The 22,310-nt window shown below is 52.2% G+C and overlaps 3 protein-coding genes across 4 annotated transcripts; 1 reads left to right on the forward strand and 2 right to left on the reverse strand.

The window, feature by feature from the left end:
• Positions 1 to 482: 482 nt before the first annotated feature.
• Positions 483 to 5,665, reverse strand: HASPIN (histone H3 associated protein kinase). The gene has a single exon (XM_063402740.1). It carries the CDS (start codon positions 4,105 to 4,107, stop codon positions 1,210 to 1,212), a length of 2,898 nt encoding a protein of 965 aa, XP_063258810.1. The 5' UTR covers positions 4,108 to 5,665; the 3' UTR covers positions 483 to 1,209.
• P2RX5 (purinergic receptor P2X 5) lies at positions 3,970 to 21,049 on the forward strand. 2 transcript variants are annotated; one of them, XM_063402742.1, is made up of 12 exons: positions 3,970 to 4,056; positions 13,530 to 13,680; positions 14,026 to 14,097; positions 15,033 to 15,108; positions 15,432 to 15,528; positions 15,893 to 15,973; positions 16,474 to 16,612; positions 17,194 to 17,330; positions 17,583 to 17,676; positions 18,164 to 18,229; positions 18,558 to 18,640; positions 19,021 to 21,049. In XM_063402742.1, the coding sequence occupies exons 3-12, from the start codon at positions 14,047 to 14,049 to the stop codon at positions 19,094 to 19,096; spliced, it is 900 nt and encodes a 299-aa protein (XP_063258812.1). In that variant the 5' UTR covers positions 3,970 to 4,056; positions 13,530 to 13,680; positions 14,026 to 14,046; the 3' UTR covers positions 19,097 to 21,049. The 2 variants fall into 2 exon arrangements, with proteins under 2 accessions (XP_063258812.1, XP_063258811.1); XM_063402741.1 differs by lacking the exon at positions 3,970 to 4,056 and adding an exon at positions 11,290 to 11,462.
• Positions 21,050 to 21,458: 409 nt separating this feature from the next.
• On the reverse strand, positions 21,459 to 22,260 carry EMC6 (ER membrane protein complex subunit 6). The gene is made up of 2 exons (XM_063402754.1): positions 22,084 to 22,260; positions 21,459 to 22,006 (listed from the first exon to the last, which is right to left on the reverse strand). Exon 2 carries the CDS (start codon positions 21,962 to 21,964, stop codon positions 21,632 to 21,634), a length of 333 nt encoding a protein of 110 aa, XP_063258824.1. The 5' UTR covers positions 21,965 to 22,006; positions 22,084 to 22,260; the 3' UTR covers positions 21,459 to 21,631.
• Between the last annotated feature and the right edge of the window lie 50 nt (positions 22,261 to 22,310).

Here is a 22,310-nt window from a genome sequence, read left to right on the forward strand (position 1 = left end):
TTAAGACCATTCAATTACAGTGCATTACTTTATTCAATTAGAGGAGGAAAAAAAACGGGTTGAGAGGATGCCTGGGAACATTCCAGCACAATTTTCATCTCGATAATTTGAAGCACTGCAGATTGTCAGGTCACTTTGTGCAGTGTCTGGAAGGCAGAACAAAAAACCATCCCAGGGTCTCCTTGCTGGGTTTGTAAAAAGGAGACTTCAAGAGAGGGTCCAAGATGAATCTTTGAGATGCAAATATACAACATTTATTTATTAGACTGCATTGAGCATTCCAGTTATAATGAATTTGATGATGCTGCCTCTTAATTTCTTAATGCATCTGTGTCATTGGATCTTACTTTAATTCACTTTTCACTTTAATGTGATTTATTGTTCTCTTTAGCCCAGTTTCTTTAACAAATAGGAATGTTAGCAAAGGACTTCTTGAAAACAGGGAATTGGGATTTAATGTAAGGAGAGTTTAGGGCACCTGGTCCATTGCTAAAGAACATTTATTGCCTTGGGCATTTTCTTCTGTAGATAAATGAAGAAATTGCTTCAGTGCCACCACCAGGTTACAGATTTGAGTTCCTATCAGTGTACAGGACCACAACATGATAACCATAAAAATCAGGAATACAGGAACTTTGTCTCATTTTTTTCACAATCAGGTACCTCTTCCTTGGTCCTTAAGAGAGGGGGGAAAAGAACCCAGATTAGTGGGTTTAAAACCCTTTACAGAAACTTTACATATTTACATTTTGTACCTTCATTCAAGGTATAAATTTTGCCAAAATTAAAATCAAAGGATGGGTTTTCCCCTCTGTCTCCAGTGAGCCAACAATACTTAACCCTTGTCCTCACTGTCCAGAACTGATGAGTTTTTACCTTTGAAAAAAGAATCTGTAAAAAAGACAATACAGTAAGAAAAGAACTTTTAATAATCCAAGGCTAAAACGGTAAGAAAATTTATGTGAAATTAAGAGCATTAACTGAGCCTGAAGAAGTCTTTTCCCCTCCTTTCTCCAAAGTCAGCTCTGTTTTCTCACCTCCAACACCCCTCAAAACCAGGAGTTATGAGAACAGAGCAGAAGACATTGGGGGGATTTCTGTTGGACATTTTTGATAATGTATTAAACACATTGGGAACCAATCAGAACACTTCATTGTGCCAACACGTACAAAAAGCAGAGGAGAAAGGCAGCACCAGTGGCTCAGTCCTCACTGGAAGAGGCTGCTGTGCTGCAGAACATCCCGGGCAGACCCAAAGCTCAGCACTTCCTTGTGGAACTTGCTGAGCTGAGTCTTGATTTTCTTCAGGGCGGGAGCTGCTGCCGACGCCTTCCTCTTGTAGCACATGGCTTTCAAAAGTTTATCAGCCAGGTAGTGCAGCCAGAGGACGTTGCTGTGTGGGTGATAGTCAGTCCAGCTGTTGGAGTTCTCCTCTTTCATCTGCCTGTAGATGTCAAACTGGTAGTCCCCAGTGCCTTGGAAGAGCTCCTCGTCCGTGGAGAGGTCACAGAACACGGTCAGCCCGTCCTTCTCCAGGCGGGACAGGGTGTAGTCGATGATGTTGACGTGGATGCCAGCGGTGGGGATGGAGTGTGTTTCCCCATCCAGCACGTACTGGAGCTCCTTCACGAGGGTGCTTTTGACCAGCACATTCCCCCAGTGCAGGTCCCTGTGCTCGAAGTGCAGCTCCTGCTCCGCCACCGCCAGGGACGCGGTGACCTGGTGCAGGACGCTCCTGGCTGATGCCACCGAGCCCAGGCTGCTCCTCATGTGCTCCAGGTCCCTGCCTCCAAACTCAAACTCCAGCACCATGAAGAGCTGCTGCGACCCAAAAAAGTCCGGCCGGTCGTTCTCCGAGCCTGTTTCTTTGTGGAATTTGTCCCAGGCTTTCAGGAGATAACTGGGATAGGCCCCCTGGACACAGTGCACAGAGTACAGGCTGATGAAGCCCATAGTTCTGTTCACAGAGCCCTCAGACAGAAGACTGAGCTCTTTGGAAATGATTACCTCAGGCAGAATCTCCCCAAAGCTCTTCTGAGCTTCACCATTTATTTTTTCAGTCCCTTCAATGGGAATTATTTTCAAGGCCACAGGTCCTCTCTCGCTGTCAATCTGGAACACCTCTCCAAACACCCCTTCTCCAATTTTCTTGCAATCTTTCATCTTATCCAAAGGAATGCATTCCTCAAAAGCAATAGGCCCCTCCTGGTTGCACTCCCCAAAAACTTTCTCTGCATCTGTAAGGAGCAGCTCCAGCACAGAGGAGGAATCCCTGGGAGCCAGCAGAACCATGGAGGAGGCAGCCCAGGAGCAGCCCTGAGCTTTACCAGCAGACAGGCTGGCTTGGTACCCCGAAAGCTGGGATTTCCCTGAAGGGGTGCAGAGGATGCTGCTGCAGAAACTCTCATCTGTGGTCACCTTCTTCTTTTTATGGAAGGACAGGGACGCTCGAACTCTAGCCCAGGAATAAGAGCCATTGAGGAGGGAAAAGTCATTGTCTCTGACACCTGCAGACATCTCCAAAGGTCCCTTCCGAGTTCGTTTTTGCCTTGTCTGGAGTCTGAAAAAGGAAGTATTGGGCTGCTGCCGTCTCTTGTTCTTGTGCCGTTTTGGCCGGAGCCTGGTGTGCCTGCCCCAGCGGCTGGCACTGAAGCCACTGATACAAGCTTTCCTGCAGGTGCTGCCCTCCCCAGGGGCACCCTTGGTCCTTTTGTGTTTGTTCTCCAAGATTCCCTGGCGGCCCAGGGGAGATCCTGGCTGCAGGCAGGCAGGTTGAGCATCAGCTTGATTGTTGAGCTTCATGCTCTTCAACCTCCTTGGCACTTCCAGAGCATCCAGGACCACCACTGGCACAAGCTGATACTTCTTGTCTAGATCACTGAGACAGCTCGAGCTTCTTTTTGCCGAATCTCTCGTGTGATGAGACAGAACCTCACAGGGTTCCTCACCAGTGCCACTGTCACAGGGCGCAGGGGGCTGTGGCTCACCCTCAAGGGGCGGCAGCGCTTCCTGCAGAGTGCTTGGGGCTTTCTGAGGGGATGGGGGACCTTGTGCGGGGCCGGGTTCCCGCATCGCCGACCTCAGCACACGGCCGGACCCCCGCAGCCCCGGCTCGGGCTCGCAGCTCCGAGCCCAGCCTTTGGGTCGGAACCACTCAGGCACCTCCTCGACAGCGCCCAGCAGCGACGGCCGCTGCCCGGAGCAGCCCTCGGGCGAGCCGTGGGGCAGCCGGTGCGGCGGGCGGGAGTCGCCCAGCTCCGAGCCGCCCTCGATGGTGGTGCTGAGCAGGAACGAGCTGAGGACCACGGGCGGGCCGCGGCGGCGGCGGCGGCGGGGCGGGGGGCTGTCCCCGAGCGCCGAGCCGCTGTCGGCGGTGGAGCTGAGCAGCAGCGGCGGCCCGCGGGCGCGGCGGGGCGGCGGCGCCCATTGCGGGGTGCTGCACAGCAGCGGCCGTCGCGCCGCGCACAGCGGGCCCTGCCGGCGGCGCCGCGAACCGCGCGGCGGGGACGGGCACGGCGAGGGCGAGGACAGCGACGGCGACTCCCGGGGCTCCTCTCTGCGGCCGCGGGGCTCTTTGCCCTGGCTCCATTTCTTCTTCTTCTTCCCCGCCGGTTCCCGGTTCTCCTTCCCCCGGGGCCGGGTCTCCTGCCCCCGGGTGTCGTTCCCGGCCGGTTCCCGGTTCTCCTTTCCCCGGGCCCCGGTCTCCTGCCCCCCGGTGTCCTTCCCGGCCGATTCCCGGTTCTCCTTTCCCCGGGCCCCGGTCTCCTGTTCCCCGGTGTCGTTCCCGGCCGGTTCGCGGTTCTCCTTCCCGGCCGGCCCCCGATTCTCCTTCCTGCGGGTCCGCAGCCGCCTGGCCCAGGCGGGGCGCCTACCCGAGGCCTGCGGGAGGCGCTTGTGAGGCGGCGAGAAGTCGGGGTCGTCCGACGGGCTGGAGGGGGCGCTGGAAGCGGAGAGGGCGCTGGAGACGGCGCTGGAGGCGGCGGAGGTGGAGCTGAAGAGGCGCTTGCGGTCCTGCGGCGGCGAGATCCATGTGTCGGGCGGCGGCAGCGGGCGCAGGTAGCCGGGGCGCCGCGAGTACGTGCGGAGCAGCCGCGGCTGCAGCGGCATGGCGGGGCCGGGCGGGCCGGGCCTCCCAGCGAGCCCGCCCGCCGCCCGTTCGAACGGGTATCGCGAGAGCGCGCGAGAGCCGCCGCGCCCGCCCACACGGGGCGGAGCCAACGGGAGGCCACGCCCATATCGCTACCACAGACCACGCCCATAAACCACGCCCCGGACACGCCCTCCCGGTGCCGGTGTCGCCGCCGGTGTCGCCGCCGGGTGTCCCGCAGTGTCCCGGCGGTGCTGGCACTGCCTGCTGGTGCGGGGCATAGCCGTGGCGTTTCAGGACTCCCGGGATGGCCCGTGCCAGCGCTACTCCATCTCTCATCTCTCAGAGCTCTCATGCTCTGAGACGCGTCGCTGCGGCGGCGGAATTAATTGGATTTACACCTGTATTCCCTACCTGTGCGTGGAACACAGCCGCGTATGTGTGTTACACCTGTGTCCCTTTACCGGGAGGCTGCGGGGACACCTGGCACGCGTTGCCCGGGGAGGATATGGATGCCCTAACCCTGGCAGCGTTCAAAGCCAGGCTGGATAAAGCCTCTGGGATAGGGAGAGGTGTCCCTGCACGTCAGAGAGGCTGGGAATAGATGCTCCTTAAGGTCCCTTCTAACCCAAACATTCTGTGATTCTATGTATTCTATACGTATAAAATACAGTGTATTTCGCGTGTATCCCACCCCAGGCAGGCTCGTTCTGCTGCCGTTCCCGGGTCAGGGCAGTGCGGAGCGGCTGCTCCGCCGCGTGTGCTGCCCTTTCCTCACCCCGCAGAAGCCACGGGGTGTTTCATTGATGCTGCAGCTCTCCTGCTGCCTCCAGGCGCTGCTCCCCGTGGAAGGGCTCTGAAAGCCCTCCGGGTTTTGGTGTCGCCGTGTCGCCGCTGTGGCTCGGGCTGCGGGCACGGTGGCAGCTTGGTGGCAGCACAGCACCGCGAGGTTCCTGCAGCCCCAGCGAGGAGATGCTGGAAAGCAGCCGGGGTTTGGTTCATTGCTTTTTTCGTCGTTCTTAAAAAGCAGAGCGGTTCTGCGGATCCCTGGAAAAATCAGGGGGAAATCAGCAGAGAACTCCGCCTGGAGAAGCAGGAGAACCTTGACACTGAGGAGTGAGGATCACACAGGCGGCTTGGACCTTCCCCTGGAGCAGCAACAAGTGGGACATCCAGAGGGTTTTGCTGAGCCTAGAGGAGCAATCAAACCCCAGATTTAAATTCTGGGACCTTTTGTTCTGCCTCTGAATTTAGTGGAATCAGGCTCTGACTGTGGGACAGGAGCAGAGGGGGGATATTTGCCATTGCAGAACAGAAAATATTTGGGGTTCTGTATGGAACCCTTGTACTGATGCAGTTAAAGCAGAGGCCTCCTGCTCTTTCAGGGATTTCATCCTGAATACTCCTCTTTCCCCACTGAACACAGGGAAATCCTTAATTCTTTAATCTGAGAGACTGACACTGCTGATTTATCAGCTGCAGGTTATCAGTAATTGCAATTTGGAGGGTTTGGAGAAAGAAGATGCCTGGCCAGACCTTGTGTTCTTCCAGTGAAATGATCTCAGGCCCCCCTTTGTGGATTCCAAAGAAAGTCAAGGATGGACACTTGGTAGTGTTCCTTTTTCTGTCTCCTATTTTTGTGATTGTTTTATTTATTTCTGTCATGTTTGGTTGATCATAAACCCCACAGACCTAATGTGTGTTTACAGACAGCAGCAGAATAAACACTTCTCATTCAGACCTTCAGAAGACAAAAGAGTTCCTGTCTCCTTTGGCCCAACCAATATTGCCTCGTGGAAAAATAACAAACAATCCTTCTCGCAATTATTTTTCTCGTTTCTTCTCTGAATTAAGCTTCCTTCATTACTTGGATGCCTTTTGTTGTCCCTTATGGCTCTTAAGGAGGTCAGCTCTTGCAGTGGATAATGCTATTTTCCTTTTTAGAAAGTTTTTTTTCTCCTAAATGCATTACAGGGTTCTGTGACTTGTAATTTCCACCGAGTGCCATCGGCCATTTAATTCTTTGCAGTCACTGCAGCAGATGCCAAACACATTTGCAGTAATTGGATGGCACTTAAGGGATTAGCCAAGACTGCCAAGACTCAACTCATCCAAACCACAGCTGGCTTTTTGTGCAGTTTCCATGGGAGCCTGGCCGTGTCTGCTTCTAAATTTATTTGCAATCTACATCTTGAATCCAGTCCCCTGTGCAGGAGCCTCGTGGCCTGGTGGTGTGGCCCTGATTTCATGGCAGTGGCACAGTTGTGGCATCTCCCTGAGTGACAGAAGATTTGCAAATGCCTCGTTCAGGGCAGGAGGGACCTGTCCCCAGCCAGGTGGAGGAGCTGGCAGCAGTTTTTGGGGGCCAGGTGTTGTGGGCAGAGGAGCTCCCAGAGCTGCCAGGATGGTTCATGACCTCTCTGCCTCGTGCAGAGGTGGCAGAGGGTTTGCAGAGCTGCAGTTTCCTGGTGTCACCTCTGTGGGCCTCCTCACTTATATCCAGCTTTGCATTTCCTCACAGTTTTGTGCCTCCCACGGGAGGACAGGACGTGTTGTGTGGTGCTGCTTTATTTGGGGATGACACCAGCTGCTTATGGCTTTCTCACACTCCAGGAAGGTTCCCAAACCTTGGGAATTCAGAAGCTGCCAGGTCATTGTGCAGAGCTGTGGATCTGTGGTCTGCAGAGCAGGATGCACTGACCTGGGAGTTAGCAGGAGAAAGGGAGCTCAGCTCATCAGCAGAAGGGCATCAGTCATTCCTCATTATAAACACAGGGCACTGACATGAGGGCACCAGAGATGAGCCATGGAGAGCTCTGCTGGGCTCCAGGGCCTGCTGGGGCAGCTTTGTTTGGAGGGTAATTGAATTGTAGCTCTAAAGAGACGTTTCCTGTCCTTATTCCAGCGGGGTGAATGAGCTGAGTGATGCAGCACTGCCACAAACAGATCGCTTTGGCTCCCCCCTCCCAGCCTGGCTAAACTGGCCCCAGTTGGTCTGAGCAGCTCAGCTGGGACACCCCAGCCTGGTGCTGAACTGGGAGCTGCTTTAGATCATCGGGGGCGCTCTGGTTTAGAGCAGCCCCAGGATGAGCTCAGGTGCCAGGCTGGACTCGTTCCTCTGGGGGTCAGGTCTGAGTATCTCCCGTGTTTTCCTGTGGCTGCAAGGAGTCACCAGTGGTAATTCCAGGGAGGAAAGGGTGGAGGCCACAGGGCAGCCTTCCTAGGTGTTTCCATGAGGAAGGTGGAGGAAGGGGATGAAGGTTTCTCCTCAGTACCTGCAGCAAGACAAGAGCTGGCAGAGGTATCAAGCCAGGACCAATTTCACGTCTTTGTGTTATCAAAGAAGTGAATACTGATCTGTTGGGTGTATTCAAGAGCAGGGTTTCACCTTTAAATCAGTGGTTAATGTCAATACACTTTTTATTAAACCCCTTCACCTTTCAGGCTTTGATTCAACATTCTTTTATTTCCCAGTGATGCTTTTATTGTCTGACTTTAGGAGGTGAGTTCATTGCAACACAGCGCTGCTGGTCCAGCTATCCTTGCACTCAGTCTCTCAGCAGTGCTTTTATGTGCACTTTTATTAATTTCTCCTACCTGACTCAGTGCCAGCTCCCTCACAGAACAGGGCATGATGGCTTGGATTCATTAGATGTGCACTATTTTTCCTTCTCCTCGAGCTCTTTGCCTTCTTGGGTTGGGGGAGACGAGTGGATAAATGTTGCAGCTAATAATAACAACATTCCTGCCCTCTCTATAGGATATTCAGGACTTGGGGAGGAACATGGAGCACACTCAAAGGCTGAAAATGGCTCTCCTGGAAAGGGAGGGCTGAATCAAAGACAGGATGTATTCTGCAGCTTCAGCACTCCCCCATTTCCCTTCTCTCCCTACAGACACTTCTGGATGCTCCTGTGGATTGTGACAGGAGCTCTTCCCACAGGTTCCCTTTCCATGAAGGCTGGGTGTGCAGCTGTGCTGGTTAGGAGGATAAATATTAGCTAATTTACCCAGCCAAGATTACGAGAGAAGCCGAACAGAGCATTTTTCTCCATGGGCTCCACACATCTCCTTGTTCTTGCACCCAAACCCGTCACCTTCAGCTCATGCCTGATGTTACTGATTTCTGTGGGCATGAGCTGTGGTTTGAGGCAAATTCCTCTCTCAACTCTGACTCTTCACCTTGTTTTTTTTGTAGATGTTGACTTACAAGCGTGCCAGCGTGACAAGAAGCTGCTAATGCAGAGAGCTGACCTCTGCCTTCTCTCTCTTCATTTCCTTGCCAAACCTCCTCTTTCCTTCCTCCCCGTCTCTCTGCTATTTCAGTCGCTGCTCTGGCGCCTGTTTCTGAGGGAAGATGGATCTGCATCACTCAAACATTTGCTGCAGGAGCATTTCAGTGCTGGAGGAAGGTCTCAGCATTTCTGAGTCAGCCTCTGGGAGCTGATGGCACCGGGGTGGGGACCAGCCAGAGCCTGGGGGGATCATTGGCACTGGAAGGGACCAGGATGAGCCCCCAAAACCCTCATTTGGCACTGGAAGGGCCCAGGATGAGCCCCCAAAACCCTCATTTGGCACTGGAAGGGCCCAGGATGAGTGCCCAAAAGCCCAAAATCGGCCGTGGTGAATCATCACTGTCCTGGCCAGGGCATTCTGCCACTGCCTGCAAAGCACGTGCTCTGTTTGGGTGTAATTTAAAGATATTATTGGGCTGAGCTTGAAACCTTTCCATGCCCCAGCGTCAGATGTGACCTTGCAGCATTTCAAATGCCCCTGGATCAGGGCAGAGGTTGAAAGTTTAATTTTCACAGTCCCTTCAGGTGGTTTTTAGAGGCTGAGATCAGCTCTGGGTGGAGGAAAAGGAGGTGAGGAGCAGACAGGGATGTGTGTCCTGTGAGAATGTGTGAATTAGGAGAAGACACTCACTGTCAGCAGTGTGAGGAATTAAATACAGGTGTGACATGGCAGGAATTGAAGGGAAAAAAAAAAAAAAGAGAGAAAGGAGGAGTTTCAGTCCTGGTGGAGAAATCCTCCCTGGGAGAAGTCCCAGACTGAGCAAACAGCCCTCGTGGGAATGGAGCAGCACTGGGGTTTTTTTTCTCATGGGAAATTCAAGATGTGGAATTCAAAAAGGGAAATACCTTGCAATGAACATTCAGCCTCTGTCCCTTGAGAAGGACTAAGAGACCTTACATTATTTGCATCTTTAACTGATGACAGTCAGACTTTGTTGGGTTATTTAGTCCCCTGTTATGAACGAAACTGCTTCTGAACATCCCCAAACCCAGCAGTACACTTGATTTCCAGGCAAGCAAAAACCCACAAGGTTGTGAAAAACGGGTGATAAAAACAACACTCTAAAGAAGTCCCAGCTAAATTGATTCTGCAGCTCAGTGCAAGCTAAATTTCTGCAACAACAGCACTGTCAGCAAAAATTTAGCTTCTGCAGAGCGGGGATTCTGAGGCACATTTGATACAAATAGAAACTTTTTATTCCAAAACAGCTATTGCACCTGTGCCTCTACTTGATGCCTCCAAAACCACAAGAAAATATCAGTTTTAACTTCTCTTTTTTATTTTAATTTCAGTGATCAAACATGGTTTACACCTTCAGGCCTCACCTAGAGCAGAATACTTCTCACTCTAAGGATATTTCATTTAAACCATTCTCAGATTAATTGGCAGTGTAAATCTTTTCTCAGATTAATTGACCTGGAAAATAACTACAAAGGCTCAGGGCAGAGCTGCTCTGGCAGCCACCAGGTTACAAGGTGGTTTGTGTTCTAGTTTTGTCCCAGGCAGGTTTGTGTTCTAGTTTTTTAGGTGCTGGAGAAACGTTTCTTTTCCTTTGTAGAGGAACTCTAGGGATGGCTCTGGGATGAGGGAAAAAAATGAATGTTTTGTTCCTTATGATGCTGGTTGTGATTCTCTTGTAATTTGGAGCAACTTCATTAAAAACCAGATCCATCTGTTTAAATCTGACACAGAATTTAAGGAGGATGAAGGACAGAATTTTCATAAAGCCTGACATCTTGAGAATGATTTTCCCAGGGCAGTGGCTTCATTTTTCTGCCTAATAGAAATAAAAGGAGATACAGGAGCACAGTAATTGCTAGTGGCAAACAGAGGTAAATTACAGGAAATTATATTTCTTGAGATGAATTTTGCAATTACTGGCTCCCTCTGGAATTCCTTGCTGCAGTGAGCTGGGGAGCACAGGCAGGTGCTGTGTCACTGGGCTGCCACTGGCCTCGTCCTGCTGGTCCCTCCTGACCCAGGAGTGGCATTGGGGCAGCTCCAGCAGCCTCGTGGAACTGAAATCTGGAGCTGTGCAGGGGCATTTGGGGTGAGGTGAGACAGACCTGGGAGCCTCTTGCACACACTGCTCCCCAAAACAAACCCAGGCTGCTCGTCCTCTTTGTCCCCTGTGCTTGTTTCCTCAGGTCCAGTTCCTGAAAAGCAGTGATTTATCCTTAGGTAACTGCAGAATTTATTAATTAGCTTCCTATTTTGGGTTTTGGTGTGAAGATGGGGGAACCAGGCAGGTATTTTGGTTGGCTGTCAAGGACCCTGGTTCTCTTTGCTCATGCAGATGCTTAAGAAATCAAAAATTTACCCTGTAAAGGCTGAAGGGAGGCTTCAATAATTAAGGAATGGTGAGAGCTGTGTCCCCTTGGAGGCTGGAGCTGAGCTGGTGAGCAGTGGCAGGGGCTGAGGGAAGGGCTGCAGCTCTGCAGGGAGGGTTAGGGTGGATATCAGGAAAAGGTTTTTCCAGAGGCTGCTTGGGCACTGAACGGGCTCCCCGGGGGATGCTCACAGCCTGACAGAGCTCCAGGAGTGTTTGACAACTCTCCCAGGCACAGGGTGGGATTTTTGGGGTATCTGAGCAGGGCTAAGAGTTGGACGGGATGATTCTTGTGGGTCCCTCACAGCTCAGCACACTCTGTAACTGTATGAAAATGCCTTTATATTATAACATATTCCATTCTAAACATTTTGTGGGGGGAGAGAATGAAACCTCTCCTTGAGGGGGGCAGAACAGAGCAGGGAGAGGGGCTTTCCCAAGGGCTGAATCAGCTGGGAAGAGGCTCAGGAAGGATGAGCCAGTGCAGCTGCTGGGCTCTGACTGAGCAGAGGGAGGGAAGGAGGGAGGGATCAGGGCTGGTTCAGGTTTCCATGCCCTGCACGTGTGGGTGGTGCGAGCTGTGCCTGCTCCAGCCACCGAGCGAGCCGGGAGCATGGGGCAGGTGGCTTGGAAGGCTTTATTTCTGTCTCTTTTTGATTATAAAACCGAGAAATACGTCATTGCAAAGAACAAGAAGGTTGGGGTCCTCTACCGAGTGGTGCAGCTCTCCATCCTGGCTTACCTGGTGGGGTAAGAATCCTGCTCTTCTTCGTGTCTTGCTGTGATAAAGATGGATTTTGTTGTGATGAAGATGGATTTTGCTGTGATAAAGATAAATGAGGGTACTGTGCACACAGTGACAGCCTGCTGTGCCTCCTGATTTCAATGCTGATAATCAGACAGGTTTATGCAGCTGTATTTTGTAATGTCTAATAGGTTATATCTGATTTTTAACCTGCTGGGGATGGCTAGACTCAGCTCTACCTTTCAGAATAAGGTCGGGTTAAAAATAGACCCAGTGACTATGGCTTTGTAGTGCATTATTTATGCCTTTATTTCTATATTTTGTGGGAACCGTGCCAAACCCTACTGCTTGACTCCTCAGGAGAAACGAGCATTAACAGCCACGGTGCTGAGCCCTGGGGCAAACCTGCGTTTTCTTCACGACCTGCTCAGGTCTGGAAGGGAGGGAGGCAGGCAGAAAGGGGAGATTTCAGTGCCGGAGTGGGCTGCAGCAGCCGGGCTGTGGGGGCTGAGGCAGCGGGAGTGTCGGCTGCTTCGCATTCATCTCAGAGCAGGGCTTGGCTCGGGAACAGCCTGGGAATGGCCCAGTTCTGCAGCAGCCTGGTCACACTGGTGTGGAATGGGCACGGGGATCGTCCCTGCGGGCTCAGACCTGCAATTATCCAGCCTGTGCTGTCGATTCTTGAGTTTCCTGAGGCTTTTCAGGTTGTGACACCCAACTCTGTCCCCTCGCTGCCTGTGCTTCTGGCTCCCTTCACCTTTCCCACACCTCGTGTTTCCACTGATTAAATATAGCAGAGTCATTTTTACGTGCTGGGTGTATTTATAGAAAGCTGTGCAGCCCCAGAGCCTGCTGCAGTGAGCAGAGCACCGGTGGAGCCTCAGCAGTCTGGCTGAAGGAGGAATCCTGAGGATGGCATTGCTGAGGACTGGGAGATACAGTGTGGACAGGGAAGGGTTGTTTTCCTCCTTTGGCATCTATTGCCTCATGTAAACCCTTGGCACTGTCACTGATGGTCCCTGCAGCCACTCCTTTGTGGCTGGGGCTTACAGGAACTCATCCTGTCCAAAGGCTGGCTTGGGGTGGGGATCATCAAAGCCTTCTGGACTATTTCTGGGATGCAGCTGCCATTTATTCCACGATTCACTGCGGAAAATGCAAGGAAAATTCACTGCCTCTGAGCCCTCCTGGGAGAGGAAATCAGTGTTCTTGGGAAAAGGGGAAAGCAGGAAACTTCCCTGGGTGAGGAAAGTTAATGTACAGGTTTGTCACAGTGGCAGGTGAGGGGCTGTGTGCTCGGTCCCTTCCCCTCCCTGTGGGCAGGAGAGCCCTGAAAGGGAGAGCTGTGCCACAGATTCAGCCTCTTCCCCTCTCCCAACGTGCCCCAGCACCCTCAGCTTCTTCAAGGGTGATTTATTGTCCTGGCAGGTGATTTTTAACAGTATTGCAGGGGAGCTGGAAGCATTTCATCTGAGCCAGAGGTTTTCACCCAGTGAAATGGAACTCCTGCTGCTTCCAGTGGGGAGAAGGAAGCAAAGCCTTTCCCTGGATTGTTCAGCAGCTGTCCCAGGGCGCAGTCAGGTTTTTCCCATCACCCTGGCTTCCAAAGGAGCCTGGATCCAGCTGGGAATGTTCCCTGCAGGTTTGTGTCAGGAATGCCCAGCTCACCTGCAGGGGTTCTGTGCCCCAGCCCTGCTCTGCTGCTGGCTGGCAGCTCAGTGCCTGTGCTAAAGTGACAAAAGTGACAGCTCTGTGTGAGACCAACCACGCTCTGCCCTGCAACCTGCAAAAAACCTCTCTTGTTTTTCATCTTGAGAAAGCCACAGCTCTTCCTTTCCCTTTCTGAGGCTGCTGAGTGTAGCACAGATAGCGGCTTTGGTTTTTTTACCTCATGACCTGTTATTACACATTTCTCCACTGTTGACAAGCACAGCTTGTGTCCAAGAGTTTATCCCTTATTAGCAGTAGCAGTTGCAGAGGGTTTGGTGTCATTGGCGTGCCTTGACTTGACCTTGGTGTGAATTTCTCTGACTCGTTCCCTGAGCACCCCTAACACTGCTGTGTTCACACAGGTGGGTGTTCGTGGTCAAGAAAGGCTACCAGGACACAGACACGTCCCTCCAGAGCTCTGTCATCACCAAGCTGAAAGGGGTGGCCTTCACCAACACCTCTGAGCTGGGGGAAAGGCTGTGGGATGTTGCAGACTATGTCATCCCTCCCCAGGTTGGCATCACCCCCGTGTGTGTGCTGAAGTGATCAATCCAGGTCTTCCCTGTGAATTAGCAGGACCTGGGATACAAGAAAGTGGTGCTGGAAGGGGTTTTCTGTTGTGAGTTTTTTATTTGAGATGCTGGGGGTGCTCTGCCTGCCCCCAGGACCGTGGGCTGGCTCTCATGGCTGTGTGTGCACCCACAGTGTGAGGGAATTCATCCAAACAAATATCCACACAAAGGGTGATGTTGTATCTCAGCCTGAAAAGCCGTGGAGAGAGGGGGTTGTTCTCTTCATGCTCCTTATTACAAGTGCTTTAAAAGTAAACCAAGTTCTCTAACTCTTTGTTTGTTGCAGGGTGAGAGTGTCTTCTTTGTCATGACAAATCTGATTGTGACCCCAAACCAGAGACAAGCCACGTGTCCTGAGGTAGGAAGAACTGAGCCCCTTGACTCCCAGACCCCTGGAAAACTGGGGGTAAGAACTGACAGAGGACACTTCTGGAGCAACAAAGAAAGGAAGGATGAAAGACAAGTGTTTTTTCCTGTAGTCTAATAGCTCAATTGGGAAATTACTATAAACCTGGGAGCCTCAGCTGTCTTAATTTCCCGAGGCACCGATCACGTAGAGCCTTCCTGACTTTAGGTGGTGTTGAATTTCTGCCCAGCTGGAGATGAGACCAGGCAGTGATTGCTCAGGGCTAGAAAAGGCCCTGGGAATCAGCTTTGATGTGACTTGGGGTAGTTATGGGGAGAGGAGGCTTTTGAAGAGCACCATCCTGGAAAGTGCTGAACATTCCAGCTCTCATTCCCTTCTGGACATGGGATGGTGCTCAGCACCTTCCAGAACATGCCCTGAAGGCCAAAGGCACGAGGTCTTTGTGCCATGTGGAATATCCTCTGTGGAGATGTTTGGAATGGGCTGGAGCCCAGGGGAGGAGGTCTCTGGCTGTGCAGGGAGTGCACAGATGAATTTTCCATGTCACAGCTGGCCTGGTCAGGGCACTGCTGTCCTCTGGTGGCCCTGCAGCCAGGACTGGGGAGATTTGGGCCAGAGAACTTTGTGGCTTAGATCCAAGGTAGAGTTATCTTATAACAAAGTGGCCTCCTGCCTGGTTTTGGTGAGTACTAATGTTGGGTTTTTTTCAGTCTGCCCCTCTCCAGACTGAGCAGGACCCAAACCCAGGACAGTGTGGCTGAATCCTGGTGCTCCTGCTGGTGGGATGTGTTTGCATGACCCCAGTTACTGCTTCGGCTGTGTGGTTTTAGTGCTCACACAGAGCTCACCCCACGTCAGCAGCACTTTGTCACCCCTCTGGCTCTGGTGTCCTGTCACCCTCTCACTTGTCCTTTTCCCCTTTGCAGAGTGCCAACATTCCCGATGCCCTGTGTGACAAGGACACGGACTGCCTGGAAGGGAAAGCCGTGGTGGCTGGCAATGGTAAGGGAAGTGTCCCTGTCTGTGCTGTGTCTGGTGTCCTTCAGAGGCCTCAGCCTGGTTACATCCCCAGATCTCTGATTACAGACAGCACCAAGGCTTTTCTTCTCTTTCCTATCTTTTATTAAGATCCCTGCCTTGCTTACAGCTCTGTGGTGGCAGGGAACCCCGGGCTGCTCAGAGGCACAACAAGAGGGTGTTTGTTCCAGCTGAGAGGCCCTTTCACAGCAGGGAGGAGAGGGAAAATCCTCTGTTTTCACGTGCCCTGTAGGCAAGGAGAGGAGGTGACTGCTTGGTGTGACCTTTTCTGTGATGTCTGCTCGCAGGGGTTAAGACTGGCCGTTGTTTGAAAGACAGGGGCAGCACCAGAGGGACTTGTGAGGTATTGGCCTGGTGCCCAGTGGAGAAAAGATCCAAGCCCAAGTACGTGTCTTGTTTCCAAGCTTGAGTTGCTTGGCTTGTGTGTCACCCAGGGCAGTTCCTGTGTCCCCTCTGCTTGGGTGCTTGCTCGAATTTTGGCTGCTCAGTGCAGGAGGGGGCTCTGCAAGGCCCCCCTGGCAGGACTGACCCTCTGCTCCCCCTGCTTCTCCTCCTGGCTGTTCCCAGCTCTCGGGCTGTCCCCTGAACCCGCATGCTCCTCACCAAGCCCTTGCTGGCACTGTGGGGGAGGTGGCACAGCTGGCCTGGTGCCATCCAACCTATTGGATGAAGCCGCTTCTAAAATGGCAATTCAAGATTTCACACGTGGGCAGGGGACAAAGGCAGAGGACAAACCCTTCTCTTGCAGGAAACCCCTTCTGGGCAGCGCAGAAAACTTCACTGTTTACATCAAGAACTCCATTCGCTTCCCCAAGTTTAAGTTCTCCAAGTAAGTGCCACAGGTTTCTGAGCTGCTCTTGCTCAATAGATATTCTCCCTCCTCCAGAAAAAGTGAAGTGCCTGGACAAGGCTGGCAAAAAATGCAAATTTAAGAATGTTTGTTTGCCTTTGCTGCTGCAATGTGAACAAACTAAAGCAGTGTAGCAACGTGCAAGTTCTGGCTCTTGTTCTGGGCTCAAATAGGCATTTCTAGAATCCTATTGTTTGTCCTTGAGAAAAACAGGTAGTCCTGGAGCAGTCTGGCAATCTGTTGTGTGTGAATCCTCTCTTAAGGCCAGATTCAGCTGGCCAGGTCCTTTCCTGGCCAGGAGGTCATTTTTGGGGGGACAGACTGCTTTCCCCAGGCCAGCAGCACAGACACTCACAGAGTGACAAGCTTGCTGTGCACAGAGGGTGCTGGAGAAGCCTCTTGTCTCTGTAGTCCTGGTGCAGGCTGTGAAGGCAAGCAAAGAGGGAGCCAAGGTGGATTTCCCTGTTTCCTACGTGCAGGATGAACGTGCTGGCAACTGACAACGAGTCCTACCTGAAGAGCTGTCGGTACAGCCAGGAGCATCCCTACTGCCCCATCTTCGTGCTGGGGAACATCGTGCGCTGGGCTGGGGGTGACTTCCAGGAAATGGCCTCGGAGGTAGGAGACACCCCTGGGGCTCCTGAGCCTTCCCAGCTGCTCCCTGGGAGGCTGTGAGGAGTCACTGCCCGGGGAGCTGCCTCCTCTCCAGGCTGCACTGCAGAGTGCCAGTGCTTAAAGTCAAGCTGATCCCATTTATGCTGTCCCCAGGGAATGGGGGGGATGAAAAGGGGTGGTTGGGTCAGTTATCTTCTAGTCAGGGCTGCCCAAATTGCTGCTCTGCCAGCAGGGGTTCTTTGTTTAATTTCAACATTACTACACTGTGTGTTTAAACCCAGAACTCTGGAACTCCACCCCTGCATAGAAGATCATCTTCCCCACTGAAGTGTGGAATGGAATCAAAGTCCTGGGATGGGAAACCTCAGGATACCAGCACAGGGAGAAATGGGATTGTAGAGTAAAAAGGGGATTAATACCACACTCCTGAACTCAGCCCAGGCAGGAGTGTCTGTAACCAGAAGTGCAGCTGTTTCTTGCCCCTGGGGAAAACATGCCCAAGGGTCTGATTTGAAGACTCTTAAATTTGAAGACACTTTAACTGAACTAAGCTTAAACAACTCACCCTGTCTCTCTCTTTCAAGGGTGGTGTGATAGGAATTCAGATTGAATGGAACTGTGATCTTGATAAAGCCCCTTCTGAATGTAATCCTCACTATTCTTTTAGCCGGCTGGATAACAAGTCTGCAGAAACATCCATTTCTTCTGGGTACAACTTCAGGTGGGTACAGAGGAGGGCACAATCTGGGCTGGGCTGCTTGGACTTGCAGGTGCTGGAGGTTGGCAGTGGAGTGGCACCAGCCTCATGCCAGGCACTGCCGCAGCCAAGCACAGAGCACTGCAGAGGAGGGAGGGAGGCAGGGAGTGCTCCTGGCAAGCTAAAGCTGGCTTTGATTAGGGAACACATCTGTTTGAAGGGGTGAGACAATTCAGAGGGGCAGGGAGAACTGAACCCAGCATTGCTGTGTTCCAGGTTTGCCAAGTATTACCGGGATGCTGAGGGGGTCGACTACCGGACGCTCATTAAGGCGTACGGAATCCGCTTCGATGTGATGGTGAACGGCAAGGTGAGGGCCCAGGCCAGATTGTCCCAGAGCCTGGAGAGAAAGAAGGTGGGGGAAGGCAGCTCTGAGGTGAGGACAGCCTCTCTGGCTTGTTGTAGGAAAGGGCTTTTCCCATCCATCCACGTGGAGCTGACCCCATGTAAGAGAGATCAGCTGAGCCTGCACCTCCTCTACTTAAATCCAGGCTGATGTAAAGCCCAACAGAAATAAATGTGCCCCAGAGACTTGTTTTCCATATGCAAGCACTGCAGAGAGAAAAGCAGCCTGATCCCGGGATGATGCAAGCCCAGAACTGCAGCCAGGGACAGTCAGATCTGAGACACACAGACCTTCAGCCTCCAAGACTGTTCACTGCAAATGCCCCGTGGTTGTGCCTGGGAACAAAACACACCCAGGGGCAGCAGCAGCTTCCCCAGTGCAGTACCACACCCTTGAGTTTGTTTTGTGGGTTGTTCTCCCAGAAGTGACTTCATGACCTTTCTTCTTCCAGGCAGGGAAATTTAACATCATTCCCACCATTATCAATATCAGCTCGGGGCTGGCACTCATGGGAGCTGTAAGTGAATGTTTTGTCTTAAAGTAACTTATTGGGACCCAGACCCCAAATGGGATGGGCTGTTTAAATCTTCTCCAGTAGAATCTTTACTACTCAGACTACTCAGCCAGATGTGTCTGTGTCCTGTCTTAAAAGCATTTGTTAATGAACTTGGTAGTCTAAACACCCCCACAGGGGGTATATAACATATACATACCCTGGAAAATGCCTGGAGAATGAAAGAAAACAGTTTCTACAAGTAATGCTTTCATTAATGTTCATTTCTAATGAGATCTGAACACTTCCTCTGCTGTTTCAAAGATAAAACACAAGTTCTTTCCCTTTGCAGGGAGCTTTCTTTTGTGACCTGGTGCTGCTGTATCTGATCAAGAAGAGTAACTTTTATCGAGGCAAAAAGTATGAGGAAGTCAAGTAAGTGGGCCTGGCTTTAAAAATCATGGCTTTTTGTTAAGAGTAATAGAAACAGGAGATATAGGAGCACAGTTCCAGGGTAATATATTCTTCCAAATTATTTTGGCCAAGTTATTGGCTTCCTCTGTAATTCCTTGCTGCAGTGAGCTGGGGAGCAAAGGAGGCTGCTGTGTCATGGTTGGACTGCCAATGGCCTGGTGCTGTTGGTCCTTAATGACCGAGGGTGGAACTGGGGCAGCTCCAAGAGCCTCCTGAAACTGAGATCTGGAGCTTTCAATGTGCAGAGGGGTCTTTGGGGTGAGACAGGCCTGGCTAGGAGCATTTTTAGCTCCTGAAACAAACACAGGCTGCTCATCCTGTCACTGTGCTCGTTTCCCCAGGTCCAGCTCCAGGAAGTCCTTGTCAAGCCCTACGCTGAATGGGAATCAGAGCCCGGAGCAGCTTGGCGGGCTCTAGGCACAGCAATGGCTCTGCCAGCTGGACTCGTGCTCCAGGAAATCCACACTGGTGTGGCATCACACCAGTCCTGGGAGGTGGACATACCCCAGAGCAGGCCTGCCATGACCAGGATTCCCAGAGGAAAAAACCTCCACAGACTGCCTTTCTTCTCTGAGATTTCTCTGGCATCCTGAGCTTGCAACAGTGTGTTGTCACTATGGATTTATAAAAGGACTTTTATAAAAGGACAAAGAAGGCACCAAATGATTGTTTTTATATCCACTGATAGATATATCTGTACTTATGCCAATAGCCAGCGTTGTCCTGTGGCTGTGCTTTGCTTCCTTGGGCAGAAAACCACCGCTGGCACTTCGGGAAGGGCTGAAGCTGAAATCCAACTGTTTCCTGCTCTGCTGCCTTGGCAGCCACTGCCTCCAGCTGCTGCCTGGGTGATGTGACATCAGGTGTGAAGCAGCAGGACTGCTCTGCTCGGGAAGTGCAGGGAAATGTGGCACTGGAGCAGCTCCTGGAGCTGGGGAAGGGGCTGGGATCCTGCAGGGGCACACTCACGCTTTGGGGGTTAATGCACTGAGAAGCAACGAGGCCCTGAAGCACCTGCACAGGTTCTGCCTCCTTCCTTCAGTGCCTGCTTTCATCTGCTTGGGATTTGTGCCTGATTTCTCGTGGTGGGCAGGTCTGGATGGGGCACTCAGTGCTTCTGTTTCTTACAGCACCCTGGGCTGTGCTGCAGACTGAAAAGCTCTGCCAGGGACACAGGCTGTGCCAGCTGCCTCCAAATCCACCAACAGCAGGGAAAATTGGAAGAAATCTGCCTGCTACTTCAACATTGGTAATCTCCAGGAAATACAAGTGCTTGTCTCAGCAGAATCAGCCTCCCTGCAGCCCATTTTGTCCATTTATGCTCTGGTGGGGATGTAACTAATCTCAGAAAAGGGCTTAAGGGATATCATTGTGTTCTGTAAATGCTGCCCCATCACCACTGCCTGGGAGCTGATGAAGATTAAATGTTTCTGTGCACTCTCTGAATACCAAAAGTTAAAGGGCTCCTGCTGCACCATCTGAGGGTGGCATCAGGGAGCTGCTGCCATCAAGTGTCTGCACAAATGGCACCAGCAGCTGCACCCACCTCTGCTTTAACTTCTTTAATGTCGTTACTCTGGGGTACAGGTTCATCCCAAATTAAAATTCACCTCTGTTAGCAGTGGCAAACTGAACCCAGTCACTGACAGCAAACCCCACCCAGTCTAATTCCCCCCCTCTGCTTCTGTGTAGTGAGCCAAAAATGGGGCTAGAAAATAGAATTAAACAGTGGAGTTCATTTAGGATAAGCCATGTACTTCTGGTGCTCTGATTTCACCCAAAACCTTCTCTCCGTGTCAGAAGTCTCTCCTAAAGGCAAACACAAGTCACCACGTGGGGAACTGCACAAGAGCTACCACCACAGCAGCCCAGGCTTTTGACTGTCAGGGGTTAATTGGAGTTGAGTAATTTCTAGATGGTGAAACACACACAGTGAACCCCATGTGACATCAGGGGCCTGGCACAACTCCTGGCGACCACGCAGCTCCTCCTAACGTGCAAAGCTGACTGTGCTCTGCTGGAACCATTGTTTTAACTTGCCAAAACATCCTCTTGTGAGAGGACCAAAGCTATTTCCTGAATCTGAGTCTTCAGGCCTCCCAGATCCCCTAGATGTCTCCTTTCTTTAGACTGTGTAACACAACTCCTACAACCCCTGCCGTTAATAAAACATAACCAGATTCCTTCTCAGGAGTCGTTTCTTGACTTTGACTTTTTTTTTTTTCTCCTTGTGTTTCATGCTCAACAATAAAATGTGTCACTTTAGGCCAGTGCTCCCTGGGAGTGCTCTGTAAGTGTTTTTTCAGGTCAGACTACCTCCTCTTGGCAAATCAATGAATCACTTATTTTTGCAGGAACAGGGCTATAGGAAAGGCACTACCTGGATGGTGGGTGATGGAATTATCCCCTTTTGTGGCTTTTCTGGAGATCTGTGACAGTGACAAGGACCTGTGACAGTGTCATTTGCTGATGGCAGTCACAGAAGAGAACGTTTGCATGTACATTTCTGTACCAAACCTTTACATCCACTTAATTATTTCCTTGTGTCTGTGAGATTATTTGAAAATAATTAAATTATTTCAGAGTGCTGTGTTACTGTTCCAATATTTGTGTGTAGGGATAGGCAGTACATCCAGAGGGGATTGTAACTGGTGTGCGTATCCAAAAAACAAAGGATACGAGGGATTATATGAACCAAACCCCACAGCTGTACCTGCTCTTAGGGACAGAAATGATCCCTTAAACACATACAGGAAACACATACAGGAGGCATCCAAGCGGTGCTTCACATTCAGTTTAATTAGAACAGTGCTACTGATTAATTTGTACTTGGACATAATTTACCAACAGCATTAATGACACGAGCCATGGACAACAGTTTGGAAGGTGAGCCGGCCTATTGTGTAGTGACTTTTGGCAACAGTCCCGCTGCTCCGCTAGCCCCGGAGCTGCTCAGTACACGTGAACCATTCCGTACAGGAAAGTCCAGAACAGGACGTAGGTGAAGAGCCCTCCCACGAGCCCCCCCGTGAACAGCGGCCTCCGCGATTTAAAGTACTTGTTCCACCGCCGCCCGGCTTTCAGCACCAGCAGCACGGAGAGAAGGACGGAGGCCAGGAAGTAGAAGATGAAGCCGTGCAGGCCGGTGAGGCCGAGGATCCCCGCCGTGGCGCCCGACAGCGCGGACACCGAGGTGCGGCAATAGTCCAGGATGGCCGCGTTGCCCCGCACCGCCGCCTCGCTGATGAACTGCGGCCCCTCGCGCTTGGCCACCACGGCGGCCATGGCTCCGCGCCGGGCTCGGGCACCTCCTCGCTCGCACCGACACTGAGGTGAAGCAAACACACGCTGCACGAGCCTGCCCGCCCTCGGGCTCTCCCGCCCGTCCTCCCCGTCCTCCATACCTCTCATCCACTGCGCGCAGCCCCGCCGCTCCGTCAGGCCTCGCACCGCGCCAGGGGACCCCGCACAGCGCCCGTCACCGCGGGCCGCCCGCCGGGCCCGGCCTGCCCCGGCCGCGCCGCCGCCACCGCCCGGCCGCCATCTTGGCGTGAGGACCGACGGGACGCGGCCGCGCGGGCGGGGCGCGGCGGGTGGGGCTGCTCCGGATTGGCTGATGGGGAGAGAGGGG

The sequence above is a fragment of the Prinia subflava genome, chromosome 8, assembly GCF_021018805.1.
Source record: "Prinia subflava isolate CZ2003 ecotype Zambia chromosome 8, Cam_Psub_1.2, whole genome shotgun sequence".
NCBI classification, from domain to species: Eukaryota; Metazoa; Chordata; class Aves; order Passeriformes; family Cisticolidae; genus Prinia; species Prinia subflava.

Bases quoted from the DNA above. Each gene is read 5' to 3' on its own strand.
- P2RX5 (XM_063402741.1), top strand. From the start codon at position 11,326: ATGGGGCAGGTGGCTTGGAAGGCTTTATTTCTGTCTCTTTTTGATTAT. The intron at 15,529-15,892 runs GTACGTGTCTTG...CTTCTCTTGCAG, and splicing joins GAGAAAAGATCCAAGCCCAA to GAAACCCCTTCTGGGCAGCG. The intron at 16,613-17,193 runs GTAGGAGACACC...CTCTCTTTCAAG, and splicing joins TCCAGGAAATGGCCTCGGAG to GGTGGTGTGATAGGAATTCA.
- EMC6 (XM_063402754.1), bottom strand. From the start codon at position 21,964: ATGGCCGCCGTGGTGGCCAAGCGCGAGGGGCCGCAGTTCATCAGCGAG.
- HASPIN (XM_063402740.1), bottom strand. From the start codon at position 4,107: ATGCCGCTGCAGCCGCGGCTGCTCCGCACGTACTCGCGGCGCCCCGGC.